Source organism: Myodes glareolus, chromosome 1, assembly GCF_982192425.1.
Source record: "Myodes glareolus chromosome 1, mMyoGla1.1, whole genome shotgun sequence".
Classification (NCBI taxonomy): Eukaryota; Metazoa; Chordata; class Mammalia; order Rodentia; family Cricetidae; genus Myodes; species Myodes glareolus.
Window position 1 is genome coordinate 38816363 of NC_142026.1, and position 14491 is coordinate 38830853.

Below are 14491 nucleotides of genomic sequence, written 5' to 3' on the forward strand. Positions count from 1 at the left end.
AAAAAAAAAAATCCCACATTGCTGCCCACTTCAGTGAAATCAGTATTCTATCAAGTATTTTTGACAAAAGACAAGAATAGTTTCAAAGCATTTTCATAGTATTCTGAATTTGCTTCTCTTTTTAGTCTTCTTTTTCCTGAAACTATAAAGTTTCAGATCTAAAACATTACTAATAAAGTCACTTACTGACAAGAAGCTTTGCTCAAATGACAAAAGAAACTTTTAATTCAACACACACACACACACACAGAGAGAGAGAGAAAGAGAGAGAGAGAGAGAGAGAGAGAGGAAGGGGGGAGGGAAGGAGGGAGGGAGGGAAAGAGAGAACAAGCTTTGGAAAATATGATATGAGAATCCGAACATTAGTTTGAACTTCTTGACCAAGCAACAACATTTTCATGACTGTCCCTTTTTTGTTGCTTTTCCTTCTTTCTATCTTCTCTTCCAGGTTACTATTTTAGCAAGCATGTATAGAGAAAATTGGTTTGGTTCTGTCATAGGTCTAAATGCATATTTATGGCATCAATAGCATGTGATATAGAATATTTGCAGAACAAATGACCACTGAGGTATCAAATACACAGTGAATAGATGATTCCTATAGATACTTGTAAGAAGACATGTCCTTCCATGCTGGGTAATCACCAGGTAATAACAAAGGAAGCATTAAATAAAAACAATTACCCAGAGTAATTATTACTAGATACCCCAAGTTTTAATTTTATCTGAAGCATTTACTAGAGCTGAAAATTAGTTCTCACCTTTTACTGTGTATATTACATTTAACCTGTAAGCATTTGTTTCATTATATTGTGACGCAGTCTCACCCCTGAACCTCTTAATTGTTGCTGGACAGTGCATTTGAAATATAAAAATTCCAAGAGTGAGTCCCATTTTAAAAAGTATCATCAAAGGAAGAATCCTCATGACTAAACAAAATCATAGCACTTGTAAAGAACTGACAGTTAAAATATCTAAGGATTCTTTGACACATCTTCTTTAATATACATGAACAAACATTCCAATTTTTTAGTGAGCAAACAAGAAAACTTTGCCAAAGTGTAAAACAAAGGGGAAGATAGAAACTAGAAATTAACTCTCATTATACACAACTTTTTTGGAGCAATTGTTTCAAGTGAGCTGCTCAGGGCAACCAATCATCTCTAACCTACAGATTCTAAACACTTCGAAACCCACGCTCTGCAAATAATATTTATTTCTCATAAAAGGTTACCTTCTTTGGGAGTAAGCAGACAGAAAATAGGAATAGGAATGACGATTGATAAAGAGCTTTATTGTCTTTAATAATTACTTGTCATTACATTTAAAGATGACTTCCCAGAGTCTCTTGAAGAGACGCAGAAACTACTTTCCTCAGCAACATTAAAATAATACACATCCCAAAGGAATAGAGATGACTTGAGTAGACCCAAAATGTTGTGTGGTAAAGATTTGTTACACTTTAAATGGCTTTCTTACTCATTAGCTAAGATGGCCGTTTACTTAAGATGCATCAAAAGGTCAGGGCATGGTTCAGCATTGGTGGTGAAAACCTTTAATCCCAGCATCTGGGAGGCAGAGGAAGGCAGTTCTCTGTCAGTTTGAGGCAAGTCTGGAATAAGTTCCAGAACAGCCAGGGTTACACAGAGAAACCCTCTCTCAAAACAAATAAAACAAAATTGAACAAAAGGTCATGCATGGTTGTGCACATCTTTAATCCCAGCCCTCGAGACAGAGGTAGATGGACTTATTTGCGTCTCGGGCTAGTCTATTCTACAAAACAGTTCTAGGACAGGCAGGACTACAACAAAAACGAGAGGCTAGCTGTGTGTGGTGGTCCACACCTGTAATGAGAAAGGTGGCAAGACTAAATTCAAGGTCATCCTCAGTTTGATCTTGTGGCAAAATCCAACATAAAGAGTGAATGCCAAAACCAGAAGTGAGAAGGTAAGTTTGAAGCAGTGCCATATATTAGTTATTTGGGAATCTTTTATGACACTTTTTCATTTTCAGGTCAATAAATTCAAAACTTAACCCCTAGGAGCATTCCTCTTAAAAGCGCTCGCTCTCTCTCTCTCTCTCTCTCTCTCTCTCTCTCTCTCTCTCTCTCTCTCTCTCTCTCTCGTATCCAATAACAACAGTTCAAGCTCCCCTGCAATATACTCTACCATCTCCATTCACAGTTAATCACCTCCAACCTTTCTGTCCCTATAAAATCTCCAGGTGGGAAAAAATTATCTTTCTTCTGGGTCAACTTTGTTTTCAAATAAAACACTAGGAAGCCGGGCTGGTCCTGCTCCCCCCCTTTCAACCTCGGCTGACTCTCACACTCCTTTGTGTCGCTCTCACACCTGTAGAAATTTTACACGCTACTCATATTTCCTATTTTGTTTTCACCCGCTCACCTCCTATATTGCATTACTTTAATCTCCTCAGAGGGATTACCTCATCCAAAGTTCACAGAACCCCAACTGTTTCCTCAATGTTCACTTCAGATGAAACTGCAGGGCAGGGGTGATTTCGGTGACTAACATGAGGTCTCGCACTCCTCTTGTTATTTTTTATTAAGCGTTTGCTGTTGTATTTCGGGATTTTTGCCTGTTAAGGCTCATGCCACCCCCGCCCAACAAGATTAAGGGTTTTTAGGATTTACGTTTGTAAAGACACAGGGTCTCATATAGTAGAGGTTGCTCTGTGAATTGCTGTGAGGCCTGAAGATGAACCTGATTCCCTGGCCTCTGCCTCCCAGAGCTCATATTATAGAAGTGTGGCACCATGCCCAGTTTATGCTCATCTGGGAACTGAACTCGGGGTGCTGGAGAGCTAGAAAAGCAGTCCCCACGGTTCCGTGCCAGCTCTCGCCTAAGGCCTTCCATCACTTATGAACACACTGTGTGTTCAGGCTTCTAACTTTCAACATATTTGATTTCCTTTGGCCACTTCAAACTCTTTTCTTTTTCTATATTTCTATGAGTTAGACAAACAATTCAGATTTTTTTCCAGATTTCCACATCTGTGAAAGTGAATTAACTTATTTGAACAAAGAGGTTGTGCTTTTTCAATTTGTTTTCAAAAATTCAAGGATGCTTGGCTCCTTGAATTAAGGAAGAAGGGTTGGAGACACAGTTCAGGTGGTAGAGTGCTAGTTAATCATACAAGAGGCCCTAATTCTCCACACCAGAGCACCATGTGGCAGCACATGCCTGTAATCCCGTGCTTCAAGTGAGAGCAAGCGAATTTCAAAGTCATCCTTAGGTATACACAGTCCAAGGCCAGTCTGAGCTATACAATACTCTGCCTTGAAGGAAGAACATATTAAATTCAGGAAAAGAATATTTACATTATCCAGTATCTAATAAAGTATAAATAATAAACAAAAATCTTTGAAAAATAAACAGATCGTTAACGGCAGGATTAGTTTTAGAAGATTTTTTTTTAACCATTAATGAAATCACTATGAAGTAATATGAAGTAATATGAAGTAATGTGATTGCAACATGGGCAGTAAAATTCTAGACAATGACAGAATGAGTTCAGCATTCATTCTGTGTTCAAGCGCATGGCTTCTTTCAGACATGTAATGCAATTTCACTCCTGTGTTTTTGGTTAAGCTAAAGTCTTTCTCTCTGCATCCTGTACTGGGCACAAAATTCAAAACACTAGCTAAGTGCCACTTAAGCATGCTTATATATATTGATAGTGTGAAGAGTAACAAAAACAACCTTCCCCAAAAGTCAAAGTGGCACTACCAAAAATTAAAGAAGTCTTTCTTGCACATTAAAAATGGTTTGTGCATTTAGGCTAGCATGTTTAAGTACATATACTGAACATGGGATATAATCAGCATTTCTTGGTTTCTACTCCCAACTCTGTTCTAACTAGTTCTACACATGCTAGGACACAGTCCCAGGTGGTCAAGCCAAACATAAAGGGGTAAGCCTGGCTGGCCTTCACTCTGCCTGTCCACCTCTCTGCACATTTTGCCCTTGTGGTGACTGTGTTGGCCACAATTGGTCATTCCTGAAACGCTCAAGTTTTTCTCTAGCCTGAGAACCATTTCTAAGATAGTTCCTTCATTATCCAGCTCTCGTTACTGTAGCCCACTTAAGAAACTTTTAACCTTCAACTGTCTTATCACTTACTAATTATGCATCCTTTCCCAAATAACAGATGAAACAAAATGTTTTACAACTGTTTTTCCAAGTTCTGGAATTATAGGCATGTGTCACCAGTCCCAACTTCTTCACTGTGTTATTCTATTACGATGTGTACTTCATGTAAACAATAGTTTACATTATTACTGACATGGCTTAGTAACATAAAAGCAAGATATTTTTTTCTCTTTCAGTGGTCTACTAAGTCTGATCTACTGACATACTGAAAAATATCCACAAGAGTAATAAGGAGCTTACATAATACACAATAATTACTGGCAGTTTCTGTTCTTGCTTCAATAATCATCTCAGCTTCAGCCCTTAGTCGATTCTTTCCAGACTCACAAACACCTTTATTTGTACATACTCCCCTTTGAGATATCAAGAGTTCAGATTGGCTGTGCTCCAGTGCACCCCAAGAGATACACTGTGAAGGTCACTGAGACAGAGGTCATGGTTTTGTACAAGAGGTACTTATGTTTTCTTTAATAACATCAGAGTCTTGTCAACAAAGTTCCTTTAAGAATAAGAAAGTTATCTGGGCATGGTGGCCCACACTCATGGTGGCCCTCGGGAAGCAGAGTCAGGTGAATCTCTAAGCTTGAGGCCAGCCTGATCTACAGAGCAAGTTCTAGAACATCAATGGATACACAGAGAAACCCTACCTCAAAAAAAAAAAAAAACAAAAAACTCAACTAACCAACAAATAAATAGGAACAAGAAAATTCTTACAGAAAGAACTAAAGGAAACCCAAGGAAAGTTCAAATGGTCTGCTCCGAAAAAATACAAGTAACATTATACAGACTGAGACAGTTTCATTAGGAATGAGTGTGTGTGTGTGTGTGTGTGTGTGTGTATTCATATACATATGTATATGTAACAATTAATGAAACAGAGACTTTGAATTTAGAAGAGAGTCAGAAGGGCATATGGGAGATTTTGGATGGAAGAAAGGAAGAGAGAAATGTTGTAATTCTATTATAAAGATTTATATACACCTATGTACGTACATATCTGTGTGTATATGTGTGTGTGTGCGTGTGTGTGTGTGTGTGTAAAAAACCTAACCTCCCTGCAAAAGAACAAGAAATGCAGCTGCAGCTGGTTACCTGCAACAGTAAAGGCCCAAACACTGCAAACACAAATATATGTATTCTAAAACAGAATCAGGAGTCTGTGTTCTTCTGAGGCAGATTAGCTTGAATGTCCTCTGCTCTTTCAGGTGTAATAGCACAATGTATGCTGCAATGTGTGTCTTGCCCCCAGAGAAATTATGCAGTCGGCCTTTTGCAATGTTGCCCAATGTCAGATAATAGACTGGAATTCACAGTAAGTACTCCCACTAACAGTATCTTCTCCTATCGTGTCTATTTTAAATTTTCATAGATTAAACATCTTCATCCAGATGCTTGCATTTCTCATTTTTATGTCTAAATGAAGTGTTCTTTTATAACAAGTGTACTCCTAAAACCAAGTGCATAATACAAAGCTTTTTATTGAGAATGCCATCTTATCCTTCTTATCTTGCAATTGGGAAATCAGTCTTGGGAAATAGCAACATTCCAATATTTTGAAATATGCTTGTTTTTATTTTTTTTTATTTTTTAAAAATATTTATTTATTTATTTATTATGTATACAATATTCTGTCTGTGTGTCTACCTGCAGGCCAGAAGAGGGCATCAGATCTTATTTCAGATGGTTGTGAGCCACCATGTGGTTGCTGGGAATTGAACTCAGGACCTTTGGAAAAGCAGGCAGTGCTCTTAACCGCTGAGCCATCTCTCCAGCCCCTAGTTTTTATTATATATCATATACATTTATGATATATAATAAAATGTATATATCATATACATTTATGATATATAATAAAAATAAATATATGAGGCTAGAAGTGGTCATTAAATCTACTAAAATTGGTGTCACAGATGATTATCAGACTCCATGTGGATGCTAGGAACCAAAACCAGGTCCTCTGCAAGAGAAGCAAGTGTTCTTAAACACTGAGGCACCAATCCAGCCTGCTTTAATATTATTTTTAATTTTAACACAAAAATACTAAAATCTTAACTTTTAAAAAGAATGTCTAGGGACTAAAGAGATGGTCCAGTGTTTAAGATCAATGACTACTCTTCCTGAGGACCCAGATTCAATTCTCAGAACCAATATGGCAGCTCAGAACTATTTATAACTCTAGTTCCAGGGAGATCCAACAGACACACAGGCAGGCAAAACACCAATGTACATAAAATAAAAAAATAGCTTTTTAAAAATTAAAACAAATAAGAAATGTCTATAGTGCAACATTTCAATTTTTTTTTTCTTTCTCCAGCCCTTTCTCACACTTACCTAATTCCTAACTCAATGTTTGTTATTGCCAGTCCCAGAAAGAACCTAAAACCGTAAAGGTGAACATCCTTAAGTCTCAAGCACATGCCTCTGGCTCTAGTGTAACTGTTTTACCATTGAAAATGATTGGGGAAAAAAAGGTTTACATGAATTTCTTTCCAAGCCTTTGAATAATGGATTTGTTTGCTGGGGTAACAGGGTCTACAGGTCACTCTGTAGCTGTATAATCAAACTAGAGCCAAAGGAAAACCTAGGCTTCCGTTCCAAGAAAATGTCCTGCTGGGCTGATTCACCTGTCCTGTCTTAAATAAGGAATGCGCGCATTCAGCACACAGAGCTGCCATCCCCACAAGTCACAAAGGTAGGAAAGAAAATCTGCAAGCTTCAGAATCCTGGGAGCTCAACACCTGCAAGTTTGTTTCTACAGGCAAGGGACTGTGCACAATGTGGGGAGTGAGACTCAGAGACTCCCAAGCCTGGAGAGCCATGGAAGGGACAAATAACAGAGGTTATCTCTGCTCTTGCTTACGCTGTGCAATTCACACAAAGCCGCGGAGGAGACTTTAGACCTCACTTTACTGAACACGTGTCAGTGAACCCGTTTCCGTGTAACTGTGGGGATCCACGCGAACAAAAACACAATGGAGACTTACCTTCAAAAACGGATCCCAGTTCATATTTTCCACTGAAAAAATGTGGCAGGGAAAATACCAGTGCTCCCAGTCCTATCATAAAGGAGGCAAACGCGAGCCAGCGAGGTTTGTGTCCTCTCTCCCCAAAGAACGATACAAATAAAGACAATACGCAGAAGGCGATATCATAGCTGGATGATATCAAGCCAGTCAGTGAGCTCTTCATTTCGTAGCGCTTCTCGATGGTGGAGATGCTAATATTTACTAGGCCATTTACTACAATACCTGAAAAGGAACAAATACTTTGTTTTAGCTTCAGCAAACAAATATATAATCGGCAATGGAAAGCACTAGGGTTAGTTCCATTGTTCTTTCAGTATTTTTAAATGAGCCAATTGGAAAAAAAAAAAAAAAAACTTTCAAGTCTCAAAGTCAGGCAGTCCAAACATATTACCTCCAAAATCATCTCATTTTTCATATTATAAAACTTAAAGTTTTTTAGCCAGGGGGTGGAGGTGGGGGGTGGCACACGCCTTTAATCCCAGTGCTCCGGAGACAGAGGCAGGTGGATCTCTGTGAGTTCGAGGCCAGCCTGGTCTACAAGAGCAAGTTCCAGGACAGGCTACAAAACCACAGAGAGAGAAAACAAAAAACAAACAAACAAACAAACAAAAAACTCTTGAAGTTTTCAGGTGTTCTAAGAAGCTGGTGCTTACTGCCTGCATGTCAAATTACCATGATTTGTCTGAATTCACTTTTCTTTAACTGACAAATGGAAGTTAAATTGGTAGAGTCCCATAAAACCAGTTTGCTAGAGAGTTCTTAAGTTCAGGACACTCCACGAAACTCTCTGGAAAGAGGGTAGCCGGTACAAGTGGCCAGAAGGGACGGACAGGACTGCATGGCTCAATTACCTCCTTAGTCTCAGACACTGTTCTGAAGCGACAGCTCACCCTGAGCTGGATTCCAGAAGAGGAAGCTGAGCTCTCAAGTCTATTTTTTCCCACCACTTTCACACACATTAAATAAAGCTTCCACTACCCACTTTGAGATATGGTACTTTAAAGTTCCTTGGCTAAAGTAGAATCAGCCTTGGCTGCTCAAGGGCTGGGATTACAAGTGTGTACAAATCCATTTCAGAGGTTTAAATGAAAATGTTCAGTATTAAAAGTAAACAAAAAGTAAGCATCATTCCCCCCCCGCAGACATTCTAAATAAAATCATATTCAAAGTAAAATACAGAAGAAAAGATGACATAGAGTATACCTGCCTGTTAAAAGAGTAATAAAGATGATAAAAGACTGGGAGGTAAAGAAAGCTGTGTCCAATGTTGACAGATTTTTAGATGTCCTCTTATAAGTTAAATGCACAGAAATAGAAATGTGACAATCAACTAAAAATTAAAGTGATGAAACTTTTAGGTAAGTGTGTCTATGAGCTACTAGGAATTATTTTCATTATTAATTAGGTTGAATAAAAAACATGTCATTAATAACCACAGTCTGTCCTGCTGTTTTATAAAAACTGCAACCGAAAATATATTTTAACAAAATTGGTATAACAGCTTTCAATGTCCCCAAATTGTATTTGTTTGTTTGTGTCTTTTGCTTCTTTTTAAGACTGTAAACTAATTAGTAATTTGGAAATTGTAAATCATGTGTAAAGCACCAAGAAACGACTTTTATAAGGAAGCAGTTACCTGATAACATGAAAATTTTCCCATCCAAACATCAGTTTTCCAATATACCTACAACTCTGATGAAAAATTAGTTGTGCTAGGTGTGATGACATGCATCTTTCATCCCAGCACTTAGGAAGCAGAGGCAGGAGGGTTTCCGAGTTCCAGAAAAACCTGATCTACAAAGAGAGTTTCTGGCCAGTGAGGGCTAAGCACAGAAACCCTGCCTTGAGAAAACAAAATAAAAAATAATCACTCGAAATCATTGCTTTTGCAGTAAAGCTTCGTGTTTCACATATCTAGAAGATAACATTATCTCAATGAATCTCCGCCTCTCTGCTTCACACATTCCCAGAACACTGCCTCTGAATCAGTTTTAATCAGGAAAGAATGCAGACTATGTCTCGCCTTTGTAGTGTGTCAGGAGAGGAGACTCCCTGGGAGATTAAATGCTGAGAGAGATACCCATTGCCTTTGAGAAATGTCTGTTAAACTCATTCCTCAAGTTATTTTCCTGCCTAATCAAATGTCTATTAATATATAATGGGATATGGACTTCCCAGGGGTAGTGAGATACACAGCAATACACTTTGAGCCATTGAAACCTAAATTTTAGCATAAATTAATAAACTGGGTTATTTTCTTCTCAGATTATTTTTCTTAAACTAGAGTAAATGATGCTTTACATTAAACCAGACACTTGTTTTCCCTGTGAGTACCAAATCTCTTTGATAATAACTTAGAACAATAATTTGTGTTGAATATACAGGGTCTTCGATTAACCTGAACATTGCCGAGGAAAATTTAAGGTGAAACACAGGATATATTTGACTTTTTCATTCCACTCTGCTGCTCCGTGATCACGAGCTTCCGATAACTACAACCAAGACAGAACTGGAAAGAAAACTGGAGGAATAGGAAAGGTAGAAAGGAAAAGGACTGCAGCACCCATCTTCAGGAAAAGAGCTGAAATCTACTTATAATCAACAAATATTTGCTTAGCACCCAGAAGGTGCAAAGAAAGAGGCACCCAGTTCCTTGAGATAGAAGCAAAGAACAGAAAACAGAGATGCCAATTTAAATTTTATTAATTTATCAAAGAACAATTTCCAGTCACCCTTCACTACCTCTTGGGTAGCGTTCCTTTCAACCTGTCCTTGACTATTACAAAATAGTTTGGGATTGTGGCTCAAATCACGCCAAAGGTCTACGTACTGAATTCAATTTGAGCCTATTCTTCAAACTGTCCAGCCTTCTGCCCATCCCACCTCGGTTTGCCTCTTAGAATAACTTCCCATTTATCCTATCCCTTGCCTCGGAGGCAAACCAACTTCTTTTCCACTTCTGTCTTCCTGTTTCCTTTCTTTCCAAAAAGCCCAACTCTCCTTGTCAGCCCAGCCTCTCACTCAGCGAAACTCCTTTTAGACTGCAAACTCCTGGGGGGATAAATCTAGGCTTAATCTGTTAGTCCCAGGAGAACTGAAAAGAGATCCTGGAACAAACAGACACTCGATGACTCGTGTAACCCAACAACTAATAAAGGTTCACCCTTCAGGGCTGGAAGCTTCATCTCATTTACTCACTAGCTTGCACTTGTACCCAACATGCTCAAATACACAGAAAATAAGATCTACATTTAATCTATGCTAGATAAAGTAAGTACTTCGTTCTGCGCTGCTTCTCCTTTCGGAAAATCAGTTCACGCCTATTTATTTGCAAAGCTTTTAATCCTTCCGCTGTAAACAAGCAAACAAATGGGCAAATCCCCTTTCTACATCAGTGTGGTTTTAAAATGTAGACCAGGCTTATCGTTTCCCCAAAGGTTCTCATAATCTTCCCTAGAGCAATCCACTGTGCTAAACTGAGACAAGACACAAAATAGCAAAAATTTACAAGCCAGGTTTTCAATGACGCTATCTAAAGAGGAAGCTACAAGAGGACCACAGACAGTGGTGGACACCCGCAGACCAGAGCTTCTTCAAGGTCCAAGCCCAAGGGATGGGGGTTGGGGCTTACCTAGTGCCGCCTTAACTACCGGGTCAGACTGTGGGGTTCCCCTGCACCTGCTTCTCCTCCAGCCCGCCTCCACCCAATCACCAGGTCAGTCAAAGCCCCCAGAAGCTGGCGCTGGACTTTACCTTGCGTGAGGGCCAACAGGCAGTAGTGAAGCAGAAAGCCTTGGGGCGTGTTACAGAGCTGAAGACACCCGGGGTGGAAGTCCCTCCACCCGCAAGGTCCCTCCTCTAGCTCGCAGAGCTGTGTCCCCGGCGACTCATCAGAAGCTGGAGGAGTTGAAGAAGGCAGAGATGGCTCAGATGGCTTCTGGTGCTCCTCAGATTCCCGAGGTCGAGAATCCCCATTCTGGTTCCTGGAGGTCACGGCAGAGACCTCCACCTGGGAGGGCGAAGCAGACGCACGGCGAGGGACGTCTGGGCTGGAAGGTACGAAAGCCGGGTTTTCGATTCCTTTGGCGACCTGCATGGTCAAGAAGGGTTCTGTGGACTCCAGTGTCTGAGATCAGCAAAAGGCTGGTTTCTTTCCTGGCTCCGCCTCTGGGCAGGTGACAGCGCCCTAGTGCCGGACCGGTCTCCGCCTCCGGGGCCCTCCCTCTCTGGCACAGCGTGGCCATCGCAGCTACCAGGACACCCCTGGAACTCTGGGTCCTCCGCACCTCAAGGTGCCGGCGCTGCTCTCCTCCATACCTGTCGCCGCCAGCGGCAATCTCATGGTCTGAGTGGCCATGCGACTCGGCTTCTGCCAGGTGAGGGGAGAGGGCGGCAGTATCGTAGATGCGAGGGTGGCACTACAGCAGATCTCGGTGCAATGCTCTCCCCCACCCCCCCGAGCCCAGGGACTGGTAACAAATAGAGACTGTGGGAGTCTGTGGGCCAGCGTTCCCCCTGGGTGTGTGCATGAAAGCTGCAAACACAGTTGCGTCAGGAGATCTTTCAGGAAACCTACCACTGCTTTCTCCTTGGCTGCTTACTGAAGCAAGAATCCTGTGCTCCAAGATTCAGATCGCCCTCAGGTATAATACTTTAAATTCCGTGAACACTGCAATGGAGCCTTTATCTACCAGCCTTCCTAGAAACAAATCCTTCCCTGTTCCCACCACCATTCACAAGGCCAGGATCATCAAAGTGAAGGAATAATAGAACTCTAAAAATTCATACACTGTGTTTTCTGGGCCGTGTATTGCACGCCTAAAATGAATGGAAAATGATCATCATGCAAATAAATTTTATGTGTAACAAAAGAAAGCATTGGAAGACATTAATGCTGTTGCATGATTGACAAGAGTTCCAATCTACGTATTTGGTATTCCATCGATTATCAGAAAGTATTTATTTCCTGTGTGCTAAAGACTGTTGCAGTCTGTAGGGGTACACCCTCCAAGTCTGCCAAATACCCCAAACATTGTGGGATTCACATTCCAGTAGAAAACAATCCCTGTTAATATGTACACAGAGCCCTACACATTACTAAAATAAATACCCTCTTGTGAAATCTAGGTTTTGATTGGACCTGCTGTACTTAGTGGGCTGAGGGATTGAGATGTAAGCTAGATATATTGCTTTGAACATTCAAAAAAGAGGCAGAGATAAGTACTACCGTGTTCCCTGTTATTGGTCTTTAAATGAGTGTAATTACTGTTGTGTGTCACACACTGAAGACTCTGTGTCCCAAGGAGAGTCAAAAGCCCTTCCAAAGCCGCATGCTGACAACAGGCCTAATACTTGTAGAGAACCTGAACTCAGTTCTCCTACTTTGAACTTTACATTATTTGTCTTTTTGTTACCTTAACCTACTTGTGACAGGTGGATTATTCCACAGACATTCTCAGAGATCAAAACTAACACCTAGCCCAGTGTGTTGGCACACAGCCTTAATCCTAGGACTTGGGATACAAAGACAGGCAGGTATCTTGTGAGTTCAAAGTTAGCATGGTCTACATAGTCAGTTCTGGGACAGCTAGAGCTACGTAGAAACAGTCAGTCTCAAAGACAAGCAAATTCCTCGTGCTTCTCTGATATGAGGTTTAGAAAAGAAGAAGCTGAGAATGCTCAGATTCTGGGGAAATCTGGATGCTATGTAAACCCCCCCCCATGTCAAATGAGTTGAATTTAAAGTGGATTATGTTAGAAAAAAATCCTAAGGGGGGTGGCACTGCCAGTACAAAGAAATCCAATTAGATCAGATCAAACCAAATTAAAATGCCCATCATATTATGCTCTCAGGTGGCCAAGCATCATGGCGGTAAGACAGGAAAGTGGGTAGCACATGCAAACCTGGAACCACATGTTTCTCCTCTGGAAGCCCACTTAAATACCCTGTGGGAGTGGCCCTGACCCTGGGGGATGGTCAGGACCTGGCATGCTGGGATATGGAGTCCAGACTAATGCAACTCCCAGGCCAGAGGTCTGGGAAGGATGCCAGCAGCTGGGGCTACACTCCAGACTTAACAGATATCAGTATACATAGAGATCATGCATATTTTCTATGGAATGGCAAGTAATTTACCTACCCAGAAAAGATGGATTTGATGAGATTTGGTTGCTTACAGCAATGACTATGTTGTAAGCTCCAATGAAAAAATTCGAAGTATCATACTCGAATCAGAGCAGTAGTGCACATTTAGAGTTAAACTAAGGAATCTTCATTCTCACAGTGCTAGTAGGGGATGTTTGTTCAAAGACAAGCAAGAGCATTGTTTCTTCATCTTGAAAACACATTGATGTTTCTAAAAGTATTACTAACATCATCTTCCTGTTACATTATAGTCTTGTGTTGCAATGGTAGAAGGAAGGAGACTGAAATGGAGCTACAAAGATAAAAATGCTTTCTTTTATAAGTTGTCTTGATCATGACATGTCCTCATTGTGCAAAAGCACAATGACTAAGGCAATGTATGAGTGTTCTGCCTGCCTGTATGTATGTATGTATGTATATATGTGTACTACATGTACTCCTAATTCCCCACAGATGGTGTGAGAGTTACTGGAACTATAGCTAAGGACAGTTATGAGCTAATATGTGAATACTGAGAACCAAACCCAGGTTCTCTGCAAGAGCAGCAAGTGGTCTTAACATCTGGGTCACCTGTCCTCCCTCTCCACCAAATTATTACAGCAGAATTCTGTGTGTGTGTCCCCATGTCTATGTGCCTAGCATCAAGAACTTACCTCAAGACTTTGTTAACTCTAGTCTAGCATCTTAAAATTTTTATATCATAAAACATCTCCCCACATTTTCCCGGTCTGCTTTGAGTTTAGGATCACTCTGCCTTGGCCTTCAGAATTTCTGGGTTAAGGAGTCCTGTGGTAGTCTTCCAGCCCCAAGGAATCTTACACTAACTAAACAAAACCAAATAAACAACGTAAATACTCACAGTATCCTTCATTTATCTCTTCCATTTAAATTTCCCATACAGTGTATAACTGAAATCAAAGAATTGGAAAAAAAGATTTGTGTTTATCTACATTATTTTAATACTGTAATTGTACAGAAATACGTTTATATTTAAAAAATTACAATTAGAATTTTTAAAATGTTTCCTTGTTTTCAGGACTAAACATCTGGTGTTTTCTTCTCTGTGGTACATTATTTCTCTGCTCTCAGCATTCCTTAGTTGCCTATAGTTCTTTGTGTAGAGTTGAGACCTTGTGGGTGTTCCCCAT

At 40.3% G+C, this 14491-nt stretch overlaps 1 protein-coding gene across 1 annotated transcript in view; it reads right to left on the reverse strand.

Moving 5' to 3' along the window:
• The window catches only part of Slco4c1 (solute carrier organic anion transporter family member 4C1), a 49594-nt gene extending 38300 nt beyond the window's left edge, over positions 1-11294 (reverse strand). Inside the window, exons 1-2 of the mRNA XM_048441988.3 lie at positions 10952-11294; positions 7157-7420 (exon numbers count right to left, since the gene is read on the reverse strand). Of these exons, the coding sequence (XP_048297945.3) occupies positions 7157-7420; positions 10952-11294 (607 nt within the window). The remainder of the gene's footprint in view (positions 1-7156; positions 7421-10951) is intronic.
• Between the last annotated feature and the right edge of the window lie 3197 nt (positions 11295-14491).